Below are 25,844 nucleotides of genomic sequence, written 5' to 3'. Positions count from 1 at the left end.
GCTCAGTCGTGTTTGACTCTTGGCGACCCCATGGACTGCAGCCCACCAGGCTCCTCCATCCATGGAAGTTTTCAGGCAAGAGTATTGGAGTGGGGTGCCATCGCCTTCTCCAGTTAAAACAACTGCTCTGTTTAATTCTCCCTTTAAAAAAAGCTACCTAGCACTACATACAGATTCTAGCCATTACTGGTTTTCCCTGTTAACTACACAGGGCCCCAGAGGCCCATGGATCTCAATAATCTATACCACCTGAGTCCAAAAGTTTCATTTGAAAATTCTGTATAGAGGAAGAGCTCCAAATTGTTTTTAAGCTGCCTTTACTAACGTTTTTTGGTCTAGAACCATTAATCTAGCCTTTGCCTCTAGCTTCTTTTTTTTAAAATTAGTTAATTTATTTTTATTTTTGGCTGTGCTGTTTCTTTGTTGCTGTGTATGGGCTTTTTCTAGTTGTGGTGAGCAGGGGCTACTCTGAAGTTGAGGTGTCTAGCTTCTTTTTTAATTATCAAGAAGAAATGAGGAAGTGTTATATTTAGACTGATATTCATTGATTTACCTTTAAAAAAATTTTTTTCAGGTTTAGGAAGTAAACAAACTGTGTATTTATTTGAGGACTCACACTTACAGCTAGAAATACACAATTGTATTTTTATTATTACTCTTTATTTTCAATGTTTATGTATAAGTTGAAATCTAAATTTTCTACAACTTGAGTAGTGGGATAAATTTAAATATGATCCTTGAAAAGATGAGTAAACAATCTGTGTATGGTGTTAATTTGCTTGTTAATATTTTCCCTTTGTCTGTAATATGGATTTTAATCAACAGAATGACTATGTGGTAGAAACAAGTTTGGTTGGAACTGTGATGAATGGATTGTCACATCTACATGGATGCAGAGATCATGATCAATTTATTATTAATCTCATAAGGGGTCTTGGTGGAAATCTGAACTTGAAGTCACGTCTGGAATTCACCAAAGAGGTAGTACACATTTAAAGCCCATGTTTAATCAACATTTTTTGTTAATTTTCATTGACTCTGGGTGTGTGCATGCATGCGTTCTAATAAGTCGCTTCAATCGTGTCTGACTCTGTGCAACCCATTGGTGGTGGTCTGCCAGGCTCCTTTGTGGGATTCTCCAGCCAGGAATACTGGAGTGAGTTGCCATGACCTCCTCCAGGGGATCATCTCAACCCAGGGATCGAACCTGCGTCTCTTACCTCTACCTGCATTGGCAGGTGGGTTCTTTACTACTAGTGCCACCTGGGAAGACCTGGATATAGCATTTGGAAGTTACACGTTTAATACAATAATAATGCATTTATATTTGGCTTCCCTGGTGACTCAGTGGTAAAGAAAGTGCCTGCCAGTGTGGGAGAAGCTAGTTGGATCCCTGGATTGAGAAGAACCTCTGGTGAAGGAAATGGAAACCCACTCCAGTATTCTTGCTGGGGATATCCTGTGGACAGAGGAACCTAGTGGGCTACAGTCCATGGAGTCTCAGAAGAGTCAGATATGACTTAGTGATTAAACAATGACAGTATTATAGTGAAATGGTTCTTCAGAGGGATGTTAAATGTTACTAAATGAGATGACCAATGTAAAGTGCACTTGGAAACAAGTAATAAACAGCAATGTTGGCTGCTGTACCTGTCTTTAAAAGTAGCCTAATTTTCAGCCTTGATTGGAGTGGAGTTTGAGAGAGAATGGGTATATCTATATATATGGCTGAATCATTTCACTGTTCACCTGAAACCATCATAGCATTGTTAATTGGCTATACCCCAATATAAAATAAAAAGTTTAAAAAAAAGTGGACCAATTTGACTTCATAGGAAGGACTCTTTTTTTTTTTTTTGAGAAAGAGAATTAAAACTTATGAAGCCAAAATACTATGTATTATTTGATTCTCTTAAACCATTGTTTAATAAGATTAAGTGGTGGGATTCTTTCTCAAAAGAAATTATTCTTAGAAGCACAATATTTAATAAAACAGAGCAAACTGACATGCTCCAGGTAGAGTAGGAAGCTCCTAAGTCTCTCTCTCTCACTGCTGCTATCACTTCTGAGAAACCTCAAACCTCAGTCGCTAGCTCTCTGACTGCATGTTTTGAAATCTGCTTCTTCCACATTTGCACTTTGGCCTGTCAAATGTGAATGAAGTTTTAGATTGAGAAGGCTCAGACTCTGTTTAGTATGGACTTCTCAGGTGGTTCAGTGATAGAGAATCTGCCTGCCAATGCAGGAGATGTGGGAGATGAGGGTTCCATACCTGAATGAGGAAGATCCCCTGGAGGAGGAAATGGCAACCCACTCCAGTATTCCTTCCTGAAAAAGCGCCCCCAGACAGAGGAGCTTGGCGGGCCACAGTACATGGGGTCGTAAAGAGTCAGACACAACAGACACTAGGCATGCATGAATACATTTATGTACAGATTTTCTTTGAATTATGATGGGATTACAGCCAGATAAACTCATCATAAGTTGAAAATATCCTAAGTTGAAAATGTATTTACCTCCTCTAACCTATCAAATATCATGACTTAATACAGTCTGTCTCAAAGTGCTCAGAATATTAGCCTACTGTTGGGCAAATCATCTAACACAAAGTCTACTTTATAATAAAGTGTTGAATAGTGTGTAATTTCTCAACTACTATGCAGAAAGTGAAAGAGTGTGGTTTTAAGTATATCAGTTATTTACCCTGGTGATTGTATGGCTGCCTATGAGCTGCAGTTTGCTTCCACTCACTGCTGCTGCCCGGCATCATAGGATGGTATCATACGTCATATCACTAGTCTGGGAAAAGATCAAAATTCAAAGTATGGTTTTTACTGAATGCATATCACTTCTTCCCTGTTGTAAACATGGAAAATCATAAGTAAAGCCATTGTAAGTTGGGGACCATCTGTATAAGTACATAAGTTCAGTTCAGTTCAGTTTAGTTGCTCAGTTGTGTCCGACTCTTTGCAACCCCATGAACCACAGCATGCCAGGTCTCCCTGTCCATCACCAACTCCTGGAGTTCACTCAGACTCACGTCCATCGAGTCGTGATGCCATCCAGCCATCTCATCCTCTGTCGTCCCCTTCTCCTCCTGCCCTCAATCCCTCCCAGCATCAGAGTCTTTCCCAGTGAGTCAGCTCTTTGCATGAGGTGGCCAAAGTACTGGAGTTACAGCTTTAGCATCATTCCTTCCAAAGAACACCCAGGACTGATCCCCTTCAGAATGGACTGGCTGGATCTCCTTGCAGTCCAAGGGACTCTCAAGAGTGTTTTCCAACACCACAGTTCAAAAGCATCAATTCTTCGGCACTCAGCTTTTTTCCCAGTCCAACCCTCACATCCATACGTGACCAGTAGAAAAACCATAACCTTAACTAGATGGACCTTAGCAAAGTAATGTCTCTGCTTTTGAATATGCTATCTAGATTGGTCATAACTTTTCTTTCAAGGAGTAAGCGTCTTTTAATTTCATGGCTGCAGTCACCATCTGCAGTGATTTTGGAGCCCCCCCAAAATAAAATCTGACACTGTTTCCACTGTTTCCCATCTATTTCCCATGGAGTGATGGGACCGGATGCCATGATCTTCATTTTCTGAATGTTGAGCTTTAAACCAAATTTTTTACTCTCCTCTTCACTTTCATCAAGAGGCTTTTTAGTTCCTTTTCACTTTCTGCCATAAGGGTGGTATCATTTGCATATCTGAGATTATTGATACCACCCCCGATTATTTTATGAAATGTTAATAACACCGTAAAATACCATAAACTAGTTCAAAGAAGAAAATAAATATATATGTACCTATGTACCTATATGTATGTACCTATGTACCTATATTATGTATGTACATATATATAGTACCTATATATGTATGTGCCTAAATAAATATATATGTACCTATATACATATATATTTATTTTCTTCTTTGAACTAGTTTATGGTATTTTATGGTGTTATTAACATTTTATAAAATAATTGGGGGTGGTGTTTGGTGAGCAGCTCTCTTGAGTATGTGGCAGTGGAAGGAGGTTGGTATCCTGGACAAAAGTGGAACTTTCATACACCCTGCCCTGTATGTCTTTTCCACTTGACCGTCTGTTCCTGGATTATGTCCTTGATCATAAACCACCAGTCTGGAGCTGAGGAATCCAAGTCTGGCTGCCAGGAGAAATCCAGAAGAGCCAAAGAGCCCAACCATGTCAGACCTTCCTGTAGCCACACACACACCTCAAACCCTGAGGAAGTGAGTGAGGATCAGTGGGAAGAAGACAGCCAGCCAGAGACCAAGCCCTGAGCCTTTAGAGTGGGAGTGCTGACTGCAAGACCTAGACTACCAGAGAACTCCTAACCCTAGGGAGTATCAAATATTAAGAACTTCCACAAAGGAAACGACTTGAATACAAGACTAACCACCAAGTAACACCCTGTGCAAACAAAAACAAGACAAAAATACAAGCCCAATCATCAGTAGACAGGATTGCCACCACACTCAGCCCTGCCCATCAGAGGGAGAAAACAAACTCAGCACAAATCTCACTGTATAATGAAGTGTACACAAACCACTGGACCAACCTAAGGAGGGCAGAAACCAAAAGGAAGAAAGAATCCAACTTTGAAGCCTGGGAAAAGGAGACCTCGAACACAATAAGTTTAAAAAAAAGAATACATTTGAATCAGTTCTAATGAGGTGGATGAAACTGGAGGCTATTATACAGAGTGAAGTAAGCCAGAAAGAAAAACACCAATACAGTATACTAACGCATTTATGTATGGAATTTAGAAAGATGGTAGCGATAACTCTATGTGAGAGAGACAGCAAAAGAGACACAGATGTATAGAACAGTCTTTTGGACTCAGTGGGAGAAGGCGAGGGTAAGATGATCTTAGAGAATAGCATTGAAACATGTAAATTATCGTATGTGAAACAGATCACCAGTCCAGGTTCAATGGATGAGACAGGGTGTTCAGGGCTGGTGCACTGGGATGAATGACTCAGAGGGATGTGATGGAGAGGGAGGTGGGAGGGGAGTTCAGGATGGGGAACACATATACACCCATGGCTGATTCATGTTAGTGTATGGCAAAAACCACTACAATATTGTAAATTAGCCTCCAATTAAAATAAATAAAACTGAAAAGGAAGAAAAATACTGCACAAATGAAGGAACAAACTGAAAGCACAGATGTTCAAGTAAATGAAGAGGAAATAGGCAAATTACCTGAAAAAGAATTCAGAGTAATGATGGTAAAGATGATCAAAAACCTTGAAAACAGAATGGAGAAAATGCAAGGATCAATTAACAAAAGACCTAGAAGGATTAAAGAGTAAACATACAGAGACAAACAGCAAAATTCTGAAATTAAAAATACTCTAGAAGGAATCAATAGCAGAATATCTGAAGCACAAGAACAAATCAGTGAGCTGGAAGATAAAATGGTAGAAATAACTTCTGAAGAGCAGAGTAAAAAGAATGAAAAGAACTGAGGATGGTCTCAGAGATGTCTGGGACAATATCAAATGTATCAACATTCGAATTACAGTGGTCCCAGGAGAAGAAGAGAAAAAGGAAGGGTGTGAGAAAATTTTTGAAGAGATTATAGTTGAAAGCTTTCCCAACATGGAGAAGGAAATAGTCAATCAAGTCCAAGAGATGCAAAGAGTCCTCTACAGTATAAACTGTATGTCCACAAGGAGAAACATGCCAAGACACAAACCAATCAAACTAACAAAGGCTAAACACAAAGAAAGAATATTAAAAGCAGCAAGGGAAAAGCAACAAGTAACATACAAGGGAAACTCTGTACATTTAACAACTGATCATTCAGGAGAAACTCTGCAGGCCAGAAGGGAATGGCAGGATATATTTAAAGTACTGAAAGGGAAAAATCTACAACCAAGATTACTGCACCTGGCAAGGATCTCATTCAAAATTGATGGAGAAATTGTAAGTTTTTCAGACAAAGGAAAGTTAAGAGAATTCGGTAACACTAAATCAGCTTTACAACAAATGTTAAAGGGACTTATATAGTCATGAAATAGAAGAAAAAGATCTACAAAAGCAAACACCAAATTAAGAAAATGACAGTAGGAACATATATATCAGTAATTACTTTAAGTGAAAATGGATTCATTGCTCCAACCTAAAGACACAGACTGGCTGAATGGATGCAAAAACAAGACCCATATATATACTGTCTACAGGAAACCCACTTTAGACCTAAAGACACATATAGACTGAAAGTGGGAGGATGGAAAAAATTATTCCATGCAAATAGGAAGCAAAAGAAAGCTGGAGAAGCAATCATATCAGACAAAGTAGAACTTAAAGAATATTTCAAGAGAGAATGAAGGACCACGAAATGATTAAGGGATTAATTCAAGAGGAAGATACAACAATGGTAAGTATCTATGGACCCAGCATAGGAGCACCTCAGTACATAGGACAAACGCTAACAGACATAAAAGGAGAAGTTGACAGTAACACAATAATGGTAGGAGACATTAACACTCCACTCACACCAATCGACAGATCATCAAAACAAAATTAATAAGGAAACATTAAGTGTTAAATGATAAATTAGATGAGATGGATCTCATTGGACATTCCATCCAAATGCAGAAGAATGCACCTTCTTCTCAAGTGCCCATGGAACATTCTCCCGGATAGACCATATCATGGGTCACAAGTCAAAACTCAGTAAATTTAAGAAAATTGAAATCGTATCAGGTGTCTTCTCCTACCACAATGCTATGAGAATAGACATAAATTACAAGAAAAAAGACTAAGAAGCACAAAGACATGGAGATTAAACAATGTGTTTCTAAATAATAAACAGGTTACTGAAGAAATTAAAAGGGAAATCAACAAATTCCTAGAAATAACAATGAAAACACGACAACTCAAAACCTATCAGTTCAGTTCCATCACTCAATCGTGTCCGTCTCTTTGTGAGCCCATGGACTGCAGCACTCGAGGCTTCCCTGTCCATCACGAACTCCTGTAGGCTGCTCAAACTCATGTCCATCGAGTTGGTGATGACATCCAAACATCTCATCCTCTATTGTCCCCTTCTCCTCCTGCCTTCAGTCTTTCCCAGCATCAGGGTCTTTTCCAAGGAGTCAGTTCTTTGCATCAGGTGGCCAAAGTAATGGAGTTTCAGCTTCAGCATTAGCCCTTCCAATGAATATTCAGGGCTGATTTCCTTTTGGATGGACTGGCTGGATCTCCTTGTTCTCCAAGTGACTCTCAAGAGTCTTTTCCAACACCACCGTTGATGTTGAAAAGCATCAATTCTTCAGCACTCAGCTTTCTTTATAGTCCAACTCTCATGTCCATAGTGACTACCGGAAAAACCATAGCTTTGACGAGACGGACTATTGTTGGCAAAGTAATGTCTCTGCTTTTGAATATGCTCTCTTGGTTGGTCATAACTTTTCTTCCAAAGAGTAAGCGTCTTTTAATTTCCTGGCTGCAGTCACCATCTGCAGTGATTTTGGAGCTTAAGAAAATAAAGTCTGTCACTGTTTCCATTGTTTCCCTATCTATTTGCCATGAAGTGATGGGACCAAATGCCATGATCTTAATTTTCTGAATGTTGAGTTTTAAGCCAGCGTTTTCACTCACCTCTTTCACTTTCATCAAGAGACTCTTTAGTTCTTCTTTGCTTTCTGCCATAAGGGTGGTGTCATCTGCATATCTGAGGTTAATGGTATTTTTCCAGGCAATCTTGATTCTAGCTTGTGCTTAATCTCAGTAGATGCAGAAAAAGCCTTTGACACAAATCAGCACCCATTTATGATTGAAACTTTTTAAAAAATGGGCATAGAATGAACCTCCATAGTAAAGACCATATATTATAAGCCCACTGCAAACATTATTCTCAATGGTGAAAAACTGAAAGCATTTCCCCTCAAATGAGGAACAAGATAAGGTTGTCCATTGTCACCACTGTTACTCAACATAATTTTGGAAGTCCTAGCTACAGCAGTCAGAGAAGATAAATAAAATGAATCCAGATCAGAAAAGAAGTAAAGCTGTCACTGTTTGCAGATGACATGATACTATACTTCTAGGGATATAATGAAGTCGTTCAGTCGTGTCCGACTCTTTGCAACCCCATGGACTGTAGCCTGCCAGGCTCCATGGACAGAGGATTTTCTAGACAATAGTCCTGAAGTGGATTGCCATCTCCTTCTCTAGGGGATTTTCCCAACCGAGGGATCGAACCTGGGTCTCCTGCATTGTAGACAGACGCTTTACCGTCTGAGCCACCAGGGAAGTCGATAGCCCTAAATATACTATCAGAAAATGCTAGATCTAATCAATGAATTTAGCAGAGTCACATGTATAAAATCTGTACACAGAGATCACTTGCATTTCTATATACTAACTGAATAATCAGAGAAATTGAGGAATCAATCCCAGTCACCATTGCAACAAAAAGAATAGAATATCTAGGAATTAACTGTACCAAGGAGACAAAAGAATATATACAGAAAATTACAAGACACTGATGAAAGAAATCAAAGATGACATAATCAGATGGAGCGATTTTGCATGTTCCTGTGTTGGAAGAATCAATATTGTGAAAATGACTATATTGCCAAATGCAATCTACAGTTTCAGTGTGATCCTTATGAAAATTACCTATGGCATTTTTCACAGAACTAGAACAAAAATTTCACATTTCATATGGAAACACAGAAGACCCTGAATAGCCAAAGCAGTCTTGAGAAAGAGGAATGTAGCTGGAGGAATCAACTATTGTGACCTCAGATTACACTACAAAGCCACAGTCATCATGACAGTATGGTAATGGCACAAAACAGAAATATAGACCAATGGAACAAGATAGAAAGCCCAGACATAAACCCATGCACCTGTGGGTACCTTATTTTTGACAAAGGAGGCAAGAATATACAATGGGGCAAAGACAGCCTCTTCAGTAATTGGTGCTAGGAATACTGGACAGCTACAGGCAAAAGAATGAAGTTAGAACACCTCTTAATACTGTACACAAAGATAAACTCAAAAGGGATTAAAGATGTAAATGTGAGACCAGAGACTGTAAAACTGTTAGAGGAAATCATAGGCAGAACACTCGACATAAATCAACACAAGATCCGCTATGACTCATCTCCTAGAGTAATGGAAATAAAAACCAAAGTAAACAAGTGTGACCTGGTTAAACTTAAAAGCTTTTGCACAGCAAAGGAAACTATAAGTAAGGTGAAAAGACAACTCTCAGAATGGGAGAAAATGATAGCAAATGAAACAACTGACAAAGGATTAATTTCCAGAATATACATGCAACTCAATACCAGAGCAACAACCCATTGAAAAAGTGGGAAAAAGACCTAAACAGACATTTCTCCCAAGAAACATACTGATGGCTACCAAACACATGAAAGGATGCTCAGCCTCCCTCATTATTAGAGAAATGCAACTCAAAACTGCCGTGAGATATCACCTCACACCAGTCAGAATGGCCATCATCAAAAAATCTGCAAATAATAAATGCTGGATAAGGTATGGAGGAAAGGGAATCCTCTTGCACTGTTGGTAGGAATATAAATTGATACAGCCACTATGGAAGATGGTATGGAGATTCCTTAAAAAAACTAGGAATGAAAGCACCATATGACCCAGCAGTCCCACTCCTAGGCAAATACTCTGAGGAAACCAAAATTGAAAAAGACACATGTATACTGTTGTTCACTGCAGCACTGTTTACAATAGCTAGAACATGGAAGCAGCCTAGATGTTCATTGACAGATGATTGGATAAAGAAGTTGTAATACATATACACAATGGAATATTAATCATAAAAAGGAACACATTTGTGTCAGTTGTAATGAGATGGATGAAGCTAGAGCCTATTATACACAGTGAAGTAAGTCAGAAAAAGATAAATTTCGTATACTAATGCATATATCCTGAAGATGGTACTGAAAGATGGCACTGAAGAACTTATTTTCAGGGGAGTAATGGAGAAACAGACATAGAGAATAGACTTAGGGACATGGGGAGAGGGGAGGAGAGGGTGAGATGTATGGACAGAATAACATAGAAACTTACAGTACCATATGTAAAGTAGGTGGCCAATGGGAATTTGCTGTATGGCTCAGGAAACTCAAAACATCGGCTCTGTATCAACTTAAAGGGGTGGGATGGGGAGGGAGGTTCCAAAGGGAGGGGATATATGTATACCTATGGCTGAGTCATATTGAGGTTTGACAGAAAACAAAATTCTGTAAAGCAATTATCCTTTGATTAAAAAATAAAATTATGAAAGATTTTTTAATAGGCTAAAGTCTGGACTGCTGGCGACGGAATGAAACACCAACACTGCAGAGTGGTTTGAATCTTTATGTTTTAACACTTGCTTCTTACAGCTGCTTTATTTTATATCCCTTGCACAACAACCTACAGGGCAAGTTGCCAAGCACTATGATTCAAAGACTATACAGTGCGCAGGCGCAGGGCGAGATAACTTTTACCTTGACTTATTTACTGCAGCTAAGACTTTGTTTTGGGGAACTTCCTTATCAACTTAGAAACCGTTTTGTCCTAGGGTCTGTTCCTTTTGAGGAATCAGAGAAACATCCTTGTGTGCAAGAAATGTTCTTTTCCCATGGGAACAAACAGGATTCTTAGCTGAACATCTCATTTGCAAGAATGTTCAGCCCTGGTTGAGAGTCTCGTTTGCAAGCACTTCTCAACCTTTCTTAAACCTAGTTCCCTACACTGGGCAGAACATCTCGTTTGCAAGAATGTTCAGCCCTGGTTGAGAGTCTCGTTTGCAAGCACTTCTCAACCTTTTTTATACCTTGTTCCCTACACTGGACTATGTTTTTTGTTAGATATTTTTGTACCTTTTTAGCTATATAAATGGAGAAGGCAATGGCACCCCACTCCAGTACTCTTACCTGGAAAATCCCCTGGATGGAGGAGCCTGATGGGCTATAGTCCATGGGGTCACTAAGAGTTGCACACGACTGAGCGACTTCACTTTCACTTTTCACTTTCATGCATTGAGGAAGGAAATGGCAACCCACTCCAGTGTTCCTGCCTGGAGAATCCCAGGGATGGGGGAGCCCGGTGGGCTGCCATCTATGGGATTGCACAGAGTTGGACACGACTGAAACAACGTAGCAACAGCAGCAGCTATATAAATAAATATAGTTATTTTATTCATTTTAATCTTAAAGTAGCATATTTTTAGTCATTTTTTTAACTAGAAGAGTTTTTCAGTTATAAATGCTTAGATGGAGCAATCATTATAGATCTTTTCTTTATTTAGTGCAAAAGTCATTTCAGCTACATTGTTTATAAAGCCAAATTCTATATATTAAGGAATTTCTTCCTATTGACTTCCACTGAAATAATTGAACACATATTCATTGAGGTTGGTTCCAACATTATGTTTCTGCATTTTTGTTATTTTGTTTCATTGATACTACCCTTTATTACTTTTTCTGTTGTGATTTTCTTTCCGTAGCCCATCTGTTGCCAGATGCTGCTTCTTGTTACCACTCAGTATCTTATTGACAAAGTCAATAAAGGTATTGAGTTGCATTAGGGTTAGCCCCCTGCTGTGTATCTGTATGGATGACAGTTTTTGAAAGAGGAACAGGTTGGGAGCAGTAGTGGTGACAGTGTAGTGGACAGTTATACTGGAAATGACAGGTTTAGGAGTCCTACATTGTGTTATTTGTAGTTTAGTTTTCATAAGAACTCAATTGGAAATTGAATGTGTTTATACAATATATGTGCGGACTGCTCTTAAGTCCCTTCAGTCGTGTCCAACTCTGTGCGACCCCATAGATGGCAGCCCTAGATGAATTTTATTTATTTGCTTGAATGATCATTTAGAGAATAATATGTGAGATAAAATGTTACTATAATTATTAAGGATACTTAGTAAGTTTAGTGCATGTGACGGAGAAGCAAATGGCAGCCCACTCCAGGGTTCTTGCCTGGAGAATCCCAGGGATGGAGGAGCCTGGTGGGCTGGCATCTGTGGGGTCGCACAGAGTTGGACACGACTGAAGTGACTTAGCAGCAGCAGCAGCCGTGCATGTGAACTTTTTTAAGAAGTAAGATGATTCTCTTTGGAGCATTTACTTCAAAGAATTAAAATTTCACATATCTGTCTGGAGTATATGAAAATCTCTCAAAACTTTTTCTTCTTAAGGTTTTTAACTGGGCACGACAATCTCCTCCAGACCCTCACAAACCACTGGACACGTACTATGACTCAAGTAGAGGACGATTAGCATCTTATGTGCTGAAGAAGCCAGAAAACTTGACTGCTGATGATTTCAGTAATAGCCACACTCTTCCAGTTATTCAGACTCCTGACATGCAGCGAGGTCTAGACTATTTCAAACCTTGGTTAAGTCCTGACACTAAGCAGCCATTTATTCTTGTTGGACCAGAAGGATGTGGCAAAGGGTAAGAGCAGAAAAATAATAATCAATATGCCTGTAATGGATTTATGCATCTCTCCTGTTCTAAAATGATTTAACAGATTTGTTACATGTTTTTGGTTAAAGTGGCGGGTACGTTTTCATGAAGGACTCTTTATTATCACTATTTGTAAAAATAATATTACTATAGAGAAAAATATGCCCTTTTTTCCCCACCAAGTTAAGTGTTTCCTGATGGAATCAGAGAAATCTGAGAAAATACCCTTAAAAAAATCTGTGCATAGAATCACAACAAAATGATTAGTGCATGTGAACATTTTTTGGATTGCATCACCGACTCAATGGATTATGAATAAACTCTGGGAGTTGGTGATGGACAGGGAGGCCTGGCTTGCTGCAGTCCATGGGGTCACAAAGAGTCAGGCACGACTGAGTGATTGAACTCAACTGAACTGAACTGAGCATTTTTTTTTTTTTAGAGGTAAGATGATTCTCTTTGGAGCATTTACTTTAAAGAATTAAAATTTCACATACTCTAGAGTATATGAAAATCTATCACAAATTTTTTGTATACTTTTTATGTATACATAAATGGTTTTTTCAAATGAAGTTATTTTTTGTGAACCTTGATAATTTTTTTGGCTGAGTCTCAAGAATGCCTTAAAATATGAATTTATTTTTTTTCCACTCTAAAACTTAGAAATCTTGTTTACTAGCTATTGATAGTTGTAGAAATCATATCTGTTGTTACTACTTTTTCCTTAAACAACATTGTAAATAATTTAGAAATGGAAATATTTAGAATTAGAAATCTTGGGGGCTTCCCTGGTGGCTTGCTTAGTGGTAAAGAGTCCATCTGCCAGTGCTGGAGACATAGGTTCAATCCCTGGTCCAGGAAGATTCCACATGCCGCAGAGCAGCTAAGCCTGTGTGCCACAACTATTGAACCTGGGCTCTGGGGCCTGGGATCCGCACCTACTGAGCCCCTGCGCCGCAGCTGCTGAGTCTGTGTGTCCTAGAGTCTGTGCTCAGCCTCGAGAATCCCCCACGAAGAAAAGCCTGCAAACCGCAGCTAGAGTAGTCCCTGCTTGCTGCAGCTAGAGAAAAGGACATGCAGCAGTGAGGACCCGGCACAGCCAAAAGTACTTATGTACTGAACGATAGAAATTGTATTTTGAGTATGGAGAGTATTTCTCTGGTTGCATTTATGAGGTCGAGTGTTTTGTCTTTCACAGGATGCTGCTCAGGTATGCGTTTTCCCAGCTCCGGTCTACTCACATCGCCACAGTTCACTGTAGCACACAGACTACTTCCCAGCATCTCCTGCAGAAACTGAGCCAGACTTGCATGGTCATCAGTACTAACACTGGCCGGGTGTATAGACCGAGAGACTGTGAGAGACTCGTTCTGTACTTAAAAGACATCAACCTACCCAGGCTGGACAAATGGGGCACCAGTACTTTGATAGCTTTCCTGCAGCAGGTGGGTAGTATCCCTTGAAGTGTTTTGATATAATTGGAGACAATTTAATTTCACTAACTTTTCTTATAGATAGAAAATCTGCTTCCCTCCTTAGGACCATTGTGGGAATTAAATGGAAATTAAACTTGAAGCACCTTATTCCTGTCCCAGGGCTACTTTCTTTGATCTTCCTACATTTAAAAATTAGTATTACATAGAGACGCTATTTCAAAAGAATGAAAACAGCTGTTACCCCACACTGTTTACCTGCCCTTCATTCCTGAAAACAGAAACTGAGGATGGTGTTAGAGTTGCACAAGTTTTGGCTTCATTCTTCTACGTGTGCACTCTTCCAAAAACAGTTGTATTAATATTAGTATATTTCCTCAGGCATGCCTCAGTCATTGGGGAAGGTTTTCTTTATGTGATTTATATCACACTGGGAACTCAAGCTTGATAATTAGGTTCACATTTTGCTTTTCTATGTAACTGCTGAATATATTAAAACATGTATAGAAAAAACCCAAACTGTTTTCCTTATATTTTCCCCTATTTTTCACTTTTTTTGATAATTGCAAGTAGATTTATATTAATAGTATGATCAGGACTTTAATATTTATTTTGAAAAGCATTTTAGAAGTGAGCATAGTTGAGCTAACATTAACTGAACAGAGTTTTTTAATTAAAAAAAAATTGTATTGGCTCATAGTTGACTGACGTGCTGTGTTGGTTTTTGCTATGCATTAGTGAATCTGTCATATAGAATATATTTACTCTTTTTTATATCCTTTGTCCATACAGGTCATTAAAGAGTATTGAGAAGACTTTTCTGTGCTAGGCAGTAGATCCTTACTTGTTATCTATTTTGTATGTATATAGTGTGTATATGTCAATTCCAACCTTCAGTTTATCCCACCACCTCGCCAGTAACCATAATTATGTTTTTGACATTGAACACAGAATCTTGAACAGTAGTATTTTTAATGAAATAAGTAATTGAAGTATATTTCAGCCAAATTTTTGAGTTAGAGGATGATTTCATTCAGAAACAATTGTTTTACGTAAAATATCTTATGATTATAAAATCTTAAGCATAAAACATTTAAACATATTTATTTTTAAATAGGTACTGACATATCAAGGATTTTATGATGAAAATTTAGAATGGGTTGGTTTAGAAAATATTCAAATTGTGGCTTCTATGTCAGCTGGAGGAAGACTGGGAAGACATCAGCTTACTACCAGATTTACTTCTATTGTTCGTCTTTGTGCTATAGAGTATGTATTATTGTATTAAAATTTTGTTTTTGATGTGAAGAGACATATATTGCATTTTATGAAAGTCTTAATGATATTACTTCAAAATACAGAATATAAAAATAGTCCAACTTAAGCTCTGATATTACTTTTTTCCTACCCTTCCTAAACTGTAAGAAGTTAGGGTGGCGAAGGCTTTAATCAATGCTTCTTATGTAGTAGAAATAAGGTGGGGACTTTGTATTGTCTCTAAATGTCAGTGTCAGGAATCTGAATGATGAGTTTTAGGCTTAACTGTTTTATGGGTTATATAAAGCAAAAATACAATCAAATTTTATGAGATAACTAAAAAGAGAATTTATATCTGAGCAAGGTAGAGTTAGATCATTTAGTGTCCTATAATATTAATCCTGATTTAGTAACTAAACAACAGCAACAACAGATATTAATCCTGTTATACCCATCCATTTCCATGGTCCATGATTGTTACATGAACTGGAATTTTATGATATTTTATCCTTGGTTATATTTTGCTTTACAAAACCTTTTTTTAATTAAAAAAAAAAAACTTTACTGAGGTATAACTTACATGCCATAACACTTAACCGTATATATTCTAGTAACCACAGTACTGTTTTAGGTTTTTTTTTTTGACCACAGCACATGACATATGGAATCTTATTTCCTGCCCAGGGATTGAACCTGAGCCCCTCTGCAGTCACAGTATGGAGTCTTAACCACTGGACCACCAGCGACGTCCTCCAACTCTTTTTTATGCTGTTGTGCTAAACTGCTCCCATCCATTAACATTCTTCTTTTAGAATGTTAGAGCCACCAATTAAGCTGTATTGAAATAGATTTTGGTTTGGGAGGAAAGGTTGATTTTATTTGATGTTTTCTACTTCCATAGTTCTAAGGTGGATTACTGTTCTTTGTGTAGACTATACTTGAAAATGCTTTTTTCTTAAGCAAACTTTTCCTCTGGCCCTTTCCAACAATCAGTGGTCTTTTAAACAATTATGTTTTTAAGTGATTTCATTACAATCCTCTATTAGAATCCTTAGTTTTTGACAACAGATAATTAGGAATCTAATTGAGTTGAAGTAAGAATAAGGGCCGTGAGCCTGGCTTAAGCCTTTGAGTAAACCTTGGAGGTAGCTAGGCCTCCCAGTTTGAAAACCACACAGTTTGGAAACCAATTCTATACCTTAACATTAAAATAATAATTTAGAATATTTATTTCAACTTCTTGTATGATTTTTTTTTTAGTTACCCAGAAAGAGAGCAATTACAGACAATTTATGGAGCATATTTGGAACCAGTGCTACATAAAAATCTGAAGAATCATTCTATTTGGGGTTCTTCTTCAAAAATTTATCTCTTAGCAGGATCTATGGTACAAGTGTATGAACAGGTATATATTCACTTATATTGTAGTTTTCATGTCTATTAGTATCACTTCCAGAGGGCTGCCTTTAATCCTAACCTGTATTGATGCTCAGGCTTTATTTTCCTGTCATTTATATTTTTCTCCTAGAGAGTAACTCTCAAGGGTAGATGTTTGTGTGTACCTCCTTCACTATTACATCTTCTGGTACAGTTTCTAATAGACACCCAACAAATACTGAAAAAACAAATCAGTGGGTCAGCGGTTATTCTGCTTTGAGCTCAAATTTAGCATATTTACAATGGAGTTTGTTTTCTTTCTAAAACTAGATCTTTCTCCTGACCTCTGTCAGTTTCTGTCTTCCGGGATTCAAACCTGAGAGTAATTTTTGATGTTTATTTCTTTCCTTTGGTCTGTGAAGAAATGTTTAAAATACTCTGATAAAGTAAGGATGTAGAAGATATGTATTGAGTACCTTCTGTTTCCATTGCTGGTCCTAAGGATACAGAGATAACGGTGCCACTGTTCCTCGAGAGTGCACACACTGATGAGGGACCTGATCATATAAATAAACTATTAATAAGGTGTAGTAAGTGTATCAGGGGCTTCTCAGGTGGTACATTGGTATAGAATCCACCTGCCAATGCGGGAGACACAAGAGATGTGAGTTCAATCCCTGCATCGGGAAGATTCCCTGCAGTGGGAAATGGCAACCCACTCCAGTATTCTTGCCTGAAAAATTGCATGAACAGAGGAGCCTGGCAGGCTGCAATCCATGGGGCCACAAAGAGTCAGACATAGCTGAGTGACTGAGCACACAATATGTATATCATTAGCAGTATGTACTAGTTACAGAGACAGCATGAAAGAGGAGTGAGTAACTTTGTTGTGTGTGGTATATTTTTAAGTGGAAATGTGGTCTAAGTTTTGAAAAATGAAGAGAAAATCACAAAGTGACCTAAGATGAAAGAGGGTCTTCCTGGGTAAAGGGAATAGCATGTGAAAGTTATGAAAGTGTTTGTGGAAGATGCTCTTTTATAGTATTAGAGTAGAAGTGCGTGAATGCTCCGTTGCTTCATTCATGTCTGACTCTTTGTGATCCTATGGATTGTAGCCTACCAGGCTCCTCTGTCCATGAAATTCTCCAGGCAAGAATACTGGAGTGGGTTGCCGTACCCTCCTATAGGAGTCTTCCTGACCCAGGAATTGAACCTGAGTCTCTTATATCTCCTGCATTAGCAGGCAAGTTCTTTACCACTAGCACCACACAGAAAGCCCACAGTAGGAATAAGGAAAGAAAAAACTATGTTTTTATAAATTAATTCATATGTTAGGTGATCAGGGCCAGAGCAAGAGAAGTGGCCCCGTCTGTAGGGAGGAGGGCACAGGCTGTACACTCGTTGCTGAAATATATGAGTTGTGGCACTTTGATTTGTTCAAAGTTCTGTGACCTCTTGAACATAAGATAGCTCTGTCCTGCTGTTACAAAGTGGGTTTATCTTACACCCATGAGCACCTTGGAATTATAGCTCCCATTTTACACTTAGGTTGGCTTTCCTTTGGCATCTGGTCCCATCACTTCAGGGCAAACAGGTGGGGAAACAATGGAAACAGTGACAGACTTTACTTTCTTGGGCTCCAAGATCATTGCTTATGGTGACTGTAGCCATGAAATTAGAAGACGCTGCTTGGAAGAAAAGCTATGAAAAACCTAGACGGCGAATTAAAAGGCAGAGACGTTACTTTCCTGAAAAAGGTCCGTATAGTCAAAGCTGTTGTTTTTCCAATAGTCATGTATGGATGTGAGAATTGGACTATAAAAAAGCTGAGTGCTGAAGAATTGATGCTTTTGAAGTGTGGTGTTGGAGAAGACTCTTGAGAGTCCCTTGGACTGCAAGGAGATCCAACCAGTCCATCTTAAAGGAAATCAGTCCTGAATATTCATTGGAAAGGTCTGACGCTAAAGCAGAAACTCCAATACTTTGGCCACCTGATGCAAAGAACTGACTCATTGGAAAAGACCCTGATGCTGGCAAAGATTGAAGGCCAGAAGAGAAGGGGACAACAGAAGATGAGGTGGTTGGATGGCATCATTGACTCGATGAGCTTGTGTTTGAGTAAGCTCTGGGAGTTGGTGATGGACTGGGAAGCCTGGCGTTCTGCAGTCTGTGGGGTCTCAAAGAGATGGACACGACTGAGAGACTGAACTGAACTGGCTTTCCTTGAATTCCTTTCTTTAGGAGGACTTTTTAACTTTTTATTTTGTTTTCTTGCATGGACAACCTTTTATCATCTTACTGAAGTTTATGAACAACTTATCTTAGATAATTTTTTTAGGTGCATAAAATATAGTATACAGGATAACTAAGGAAATCAGTAATGTTGAAATACGGTTCCACTCACTGGTAGAAACTGACATTCCTGTAAATTTAAAGTGACTGAAAAATTTACATCATGATTATAAATTTAAAAGAATAGGACAAATCATTTGCCTTTTTTTTCAGGTGCGGGCCAAATTTACAGTTGATGATTATAGTCATTATTTCTTTACTCCTTGCATCCTTACCCAATGGGTTCTTGGCTTATTCAGATATGATTTAGAAGGAGGTAAGTTTTGCTTTTATGATTTCAAATCACTTATCTTTCTTTAGAATGTCGTAGTGTGTCTCTCTGTGTGTATATATGCTGTATATTATATTTATAATAGATAAATGAGTATTGTAATGATAATATTTTAAAAATTATAATTGAAATAATATTGATATTAAATTTAAACATGGTATGAAAATTGTGATATTTTAGTACACTTCCTTTTCTAAACTATGATTGTCACTATTAAAACTTGATTTGAGAAAAAATGTAATCATTATTCTTTATAGCCAAAACAAGTTTAATATGCTTTTAGGGATTGATATTTTTATTAAACTAATAGAGATAATAGTGTTTAACATATCCTTTAAATAATCAAAAAAATTGACTACTCATTCATAAAATGAATTTTAACTCTTTTCTCCTTTTTTTTCTATTTATCTGATGCCAAAATTATGGTATGTAGATTCTCATTCTCTAATTCTTTCTAACATTATGTTGAAATAGCCCATTTTTAAATCATTTGAATTTTACTATAATTAAAGAAAATTTTGTCTCTTTTAGGATCCTCAAACCATCCTCTAGATTATGTATTAGAAATTGTAGCATATGAAGCACGGCGCTTATTCCGTGACAAAATTGTTGGTGCAAAGGAACTTCATTTATTTGACAGCATTTTAACATCAGTGTTTCAAGGAGATTGGGGCTCAGATGTACTAGATAACATGGCAGGTAATATAGTTACAGAGTTTTTTGTAAATATATAAATCTTATGAGAACTTTCAAGTTATTTTTCTTTCTGATAGTATGATTTCATATGTCTAAACAAATGAAAACTTTGGATAATTGAGGTATTATTGAATCACTTTACTGTGGAGTAAAAATAATACAACATTGTAGATCAACTGTGCTTCAGTAAAATAAAATGAAAAGCCCTAAAACCTTGGATAATTTTAATGTTTTAACCAGAAGAAGTTGCTTTGTCTTTTGTGCTAGATTTCAGTAGTTATTTTCCAAACAAAATAATGATGGTAATTTTTTTCTTGGAAACAGTTGTTCAGACTGCAAGTGTTTTATATTTGCAATTCAAAATTGTATTTCCTGAAGGACTTTTACTAATAAAAATAACGATATATGTGTGATACTTAAAAGGTCATAGTGAAGATCCATATTTAATTATAATGCACTTTCATTTGAGAATAATGGCAATTCTCATTCCTGTCTCTATTAGTGTCGTTAGCACAGAACGGGTACCCTATTAGCAGCTTTACCCGTTGTTATAATAAACAAAGCATAGCACCAAAGGAGCTATGTTACATTTGCAACTGTTACTGCTTAATGACCAATTTGTATTATGAAAATGCTGTGGCAGTGATGCATGTAATAGGAAAATCAACATGGTGAAAAGGACTTTGACAGAAGAAGACTATCATTTGAATCTATTCCGTAATAAAACTGCTTTTAAGCTACAAAATGAGTTTCTGTTGTATTAGAGTGTAAAGCTAGGCTTCAAAAATATTACATATAGTACATTATATTGTATCTTTCTACATTTGATATTGGTTCCAGGGTCATAATAACATAAGTGAAGGGGAGTCTTAAAGAAGAAAGGGATGTTAAGATTGATAGAAGGAATTTTCTAGGTGCTGCTTGAGTTTTAGAATCAGGAAATAAGACAATATAAAATGCTAAGAGAAGCCTGATAATAGTTCAAAGTAGACTTGATTTTGAGTGAGGTTTTATTCATTGTATACTGTAGCTTTCATGGCTTAGCATGGAGAACTTTTGTTCTCAAATACTACCACTTTTCTCAGTCAGAAAACTGAGTTAATAATGTCTCTTCCTGTGAAGAAAATGATATACCCTTTGGACATTAGATAGTATTAGTGTGTTTTTCTCTACAGTTTGTGTCTTTTAGAGTCTCATGTAGGACTCAGTACATAATGTCTTTTCTCAGTATTTTACTTTTAAATAAAGGATTGTATTTTTTAAAAAAAAAACAGACTTGATATCTGTTAGATCTTGGCAAATAGGATTTTCACATAGTAGAATATTAGTTTATTAAGAAAAAATTAATTTTAGATACTTAAAAATAAACTAGATACATTCTGAATATATTTGGGATAAATGATGGAATTTAGGGTATAGCTGTTTAGAGACTAATTCCTTATTTGAGGAAGTTACTTTGAAATTTTTTAAAATAATTTTTATTTTGAGATAATTGTAGATTCACATACAGTTGTAAGAACTAATAGAGAGAGAGAGAGAGAGAGAAAGAGAGAGAGAGAGTGAACTTTGTACTTGTTTTCCCCCAGTGGGAGCATCTGACAAAATTATAGTACAAGGTCACAACCAGGGTATCAACATCGGTACAGTTAAAATGGATCAACTCCTCTCCCCTCCTCTGGAAACGACCATCTTTTCAGTATTTAATTTTGCCATTTCAAGTATCTTACTTTTCATTCAGGATAATTCTCTGGAGATATGTGCAGATTCTCAGGTGTTTCAGTGGTTTATTCCTTTTTATTGCTGAGTAGGTATTTTGAAATGCTACCATTTCTTTCACTGTTTACTTGCTGAAGGGCATCTGAATTGTTTTTGGTGTTTGGCTCTTAGGAGGAAAGCTGGTATAGCCATTTATGTACAGGTTTTCTGTGGACTTTTTTGTTTCTCTGAGATAAATGCTCAGGAATGCAGTTGCAGTGTTGAATGGTACTTGTATGCTTAATAAACAAATAACAAAACTGCCACACTCTTTTCTAGAGTAGCTGTACTTCATTTTATATTCCCATCAGCAATATATGAGTGATCCAATTGCTCCACATCCTTGCCAGCATTGGGTGTCATCACTGTTTTTTATTTTGGTCATTCTGATAAATGTATATTGATGTGTCGTGGTGGTTTTGTTTTGTGTCTTGGAAATGAAGTCATTCAATGAGGTTGAGGTCTTCTGCATGTCCTCTTCAGTGAAATGTCTCTGTGTCTTTTGCCCACATTCTAATGGGATTTTTAAAATACTGAGTTTTTAGAGTTCATTATGTATTTTAGATACTGCTCTTTTAGTGACTAGCAAATATATTCTCTCACTCTGTAGCTTGTATTTTCATCTTCTTAATAGAGTCTTTTATAGATAACAAGTTTTAACTTGATGAAGCTCAATTTAATAATCTTTCAAAGGTTTTTTTGGTGTCAAACTTAAGAACTAGGTGTAGTCCTAGATTTTGAAGATTTTCCCCTACCGTTTTCCCCTAAATAGTTTACAGTTTCATGTTTTAAATCAGTGATCCAGTCTGAGTGAATTTCTCTGTAAGGTGTGAGACTTGGGTCAGAGTTCATTTCTTTGCCTGTGGTTATCTACTTGATCTAGCACTGTTTGTTGAGTAGTTACCTCTCTGCCTTGAATTGCTTTTGCACATTTTTCAAAACTAAGTTGTGTAAGTCTGTTCCTGGGCTCTCAGTTCTGTTCTGTGATGTATGTCAGTCTTTCTGCCAATAACATAGTTTTGATTGCTGTAGCTTCAGTTCAGTTCAGTCGCTCAGTCGTGTTTGACTCTGCGACCCCATGAGTCTCAGCACGCCAGGCTTCCCTGTCTATCACCAACTCCTGGAGTTCACTCAGACTCACGCCCATCGAGTTGTGATGCCATCCAGCCATCTCATCCTCTGTCGTCCCCTTCTCCTCCTACCCCCAATCCCTCCTAGCATCACAGTCTTTTCCAGTGAGTCAACTCTTCACATGAGGTGGCCAAAGTACTGGAGTTTCAGCTTCAGCATCATTCCTTCCAAAGAAATCCCAGGGTTGATCTCCTTCAGAATGGACAGGTTGGATCTTCTTGCAGTCCAAGGGACTCTCAAGAGTCTTCTCCAACACCACAGTTCAAAAGTATCAATTCTTCAGCAGTCAGCTTTCTTCCCAGTCCAACTCTCACATCCATACATGACCACTGGGAAAACCATAGCCTTGACTAGATGGACCTTTGTTGGCAAAGTAATGTCTCTGTTTTTCAATATGCTATCTAGGTTGGTCATAACTTTTCTTCCAGGGAGTAAGCATCTTTTAATTTCATGGCTGCAGTCACCTTCTGCAGTGATTTTGGAGCCCAAAAAAATAAAGTCTGACACTGTTTCCACTGTTTCCCATCTGTTTCCCATGAAGTGATGGGACCGGATGCCATGATCTTCATTTTCTGAATGTTGAGCTTTAAGCCAACTTTTTCACTCTCCACTTTCACTTTCATTAAGAGGCTTTTTAGTTCCTCTTCACTTTCTGCCATAAGGGTGGTGCATATCTGAGGTTATTGATATTTCTCCCAGCAATCTTGATTCCAGCTTGTGCTTCTTCCAGCCCGGCGTTTCTCATGATGTACTCTGCATAGAAGTTAAATAAGCAGGGTGACAATATACAGCCTTGACGTACTCCTTTTCCTATTGGGAACCAGTCTGTTGTTCCATGTCCAGTTCTAACTGTTGCCTTCTGACCTGCATACAGATTTCTCAAGAGTCAGGTCAGGTGGTCTGGTATTCCCATCTCTTTCAGAATTTTCCACAGTTTCTTGTGATCCACACAGTCAAAGGCTTTGGCATAGTCAAGGAAGCAGAAATAGATGTTTTTCTGGAACTCTCTTGCTTTTCCCATGATCCAGCTGATGTTGGCAATTTGATCTCTGGTTCCTCTGCCTTTTCTAAAACCAGCTTGAACATCAGGGAGTTCACGGTTCACGTATTGCTGAAGCCTGGCTTGGAGAATTTTGAGCATTACTATAATAGAGTGTGAGATGAGTGCAATTGTGTGGTAGTTTGAGCATTCTTTGGCATTGCCTTTCTTTGGAATTGGAATGAAAACTGACCTTTTCCAGTCCTGTGGCCACTGCTGAGTTTTCTAAATTTGCTGGCATATTATGTGCAGCACTTTCACAGCATCATCTTTCAGGATTTGAAATAGCTCAACTGGAATTCCATCACCTCCACTAGCTTTGTTCGTAGTGATGCTTTCTAAGGCCCACTTGACTTCACATTCCAGGATGTCTGGCTGTAGGTGAGTGATCACACCATTGTGATTCTCTGGGTCATGAAGATCTTTTTGTGCAGTTCTTCTGTGTATTCTTGCCACCTTTTCTTAATATCTTCTGCTTCTGTTAGGTCCAGACCATTTCGTCCTTTATCGAGCCCATCTTTGCATGAAATGTTCCCTTGATATCTCTAATTTTCTTGAAGAGATCTCTAATCTTTCCCATTCTGTTGTTTTCCTCTATTTCTTTGCATTGATCACTGAGGAAGGCTTTTTTAATCTCTTCTTGCTATTTTTTGCAACTCTGCATTCAGATGCTTTTATCTTTCCTTTTCTCCTTTGCTTTTTGCTTCTCTTCTTTTCACAGTTATTTGTAAGGCCTCCTCAGACAGCCATTTTGCTTTTTTGCATTTCTTTTCCAGGGGTATGGTCTTGATCCCTGTCTCCTGTACAATGTCATGAACCTCATTCCATAATTCATCAGGCACTCTATCTATCAGATCTAGTCCCATAGATCTATTTCTCATTTCTACTGTATAATCATAAGGGATTTGTTTTAGATCATACCTGAATGGTCTATTGGTTTTCCCTACTTTCTTCAATTTCAGTCTGAATTTGGCAATAAGGAGTTCATGATCTGAGCCTCATTCAGCTCCTGGTCTTGTTTTTGTTGACTGTATAGAGCTTTTCCATCTTTGGCTGCAAAGAATATAATCAGTCTGATTTCGGTGTTGACCATCTGGTGATGTCCATGTGTAGAGTCTTCTCTTGTGTTGTTGAAAGAGGGTGTTTGCTATGACCAGTGCATTTTCTTGGCAAAACTCTATTAGTCTTTGCCCTGCTTCATTCCGTATTCCAAGGCCAAATTTGCCTGTTACTCCAGGTCTTTCTTGACTTCCTACTTTTGCATTCCAGTCCCCTATTATGAAAAGGACATCTTTTTTGGGTGTTAGTTCTAAAAGGTCTTAAAGGTCTTCATAGAACCATTCAACTTCAGCTTCTTCAGCATTACTGGTTGGGGCATAGACTTGGATTACTGTGATATTGAATGGTTTGCCTTGGAAAGGAACAGAGATCATTCTGTCATTTTGAGATTGCTGTAGCTTAGTGTCTTAAAATTCAATTGACTGTTCCCTTATTTATTCTTCCTTTCTCAGAATTGTTCTAGGTATTTCAGTTCCCTTGCCTTTCCATATAAATTTTAGAATAATCTTGTCTTTATATACAGTGTTGTGGATTATGGTAAGAATTGTGTTAGTTCTGTATATTGTTTTCAGGAAATACTGATCTCTTTATTATGTTGATTTTTCTAATCCATGGGCATAATATATTTATTCATTTATTTACTCTTTGCTTTCTTTCGTTAGTGTTGTATAACTTTTAGCATATGTCCTGTAACATATTTGTTAGATTAACACCTAAGATTTTAATTTTTTTTGAGCAGATTGCAGAAAACGAAGTTTTATCATGAACTTCCCTTGTAGCTCACTCAGTAAAGAATCTGCCTGCAATTCGGGAGACCCAGGTTTGATACCTGTGTCAGGAAGATCCCCTGGAGAAGGAAATGGCAACCCACTCCAGTATTCCTGCCTGAAGAATCTGATAGACAGAGGAGCCTGGCAGGCTACGGTCCATGGGGTCACAAGAGTTGGATGTGACTTAGCGACTAAGCTGTACACAAGCTGTATCTTAAAGAATGACTCT

At 37.8% G+C, this 25,844-nt stretch overlaps 1 protein-coding gene across 2 annotated transcripts in view; it reads left to right on the top strand.

The window, feature by feature from the left end:
* DYNC2H1 (dynein cytoplasmic 2 heavy chain 1) overlaps positions 1-25,844 on the top strand; it is a 388,746-nt gene that overhangs the window by 87,198 nt on the left and 275,704 nt on the right. Inside the window, exons 41-47 of one of the 2 annotated variants that reach the window (XM_060399635.1) lie at positions 826-981; positions 12,204-12,463; positions 13,674-13,920; positions 15,026-15,177; positions 16,426-16,570; positions 19,048-19,150; positions 19,718-19,864. In XM_060399635.1, the coding sequence (XP_060255618.1) occupies positions 826-981; positions 12,204-12,463; positions 13,674-13,920; positions 15,026-15,177; positions 16,426-16,570; positions 19,048-19,150; positions 19,718-19,864 (1,210 nt within the window). Of the gene's footprint in view, positions 1-825; positions 982-12,203; positions 12,464-13,673; positions 13,921-15,025; positions 15,178-16,425; positions 16,571-19,047; positions 19,151-19,696; positions 19,865-25,844 lie in introns of both variants that reach the window. The other variant, XM_004015967.6, reaches the window with a different exon arrangement.

This window comes from Ovis aries, chromosome 15, assembly GCF_016772045.2.
Source record: "Ovis aries strain OAR_USU_Benz2616 breed Rambouillet chromosome 15, ARS-UI_Ramb_v3.0, whole genome shotgun sequence".
NCBI lineage: Eukaryota > Metazoa > Chordata > Mammalia > Artiodactyla > Bovidae > Ovis > Ovis aries.
The sequence above is the reverse complement of the archived record's forward strand: the minus strand, read 5'-3'. Positions and strand labels throughout refer to the sequence as shown.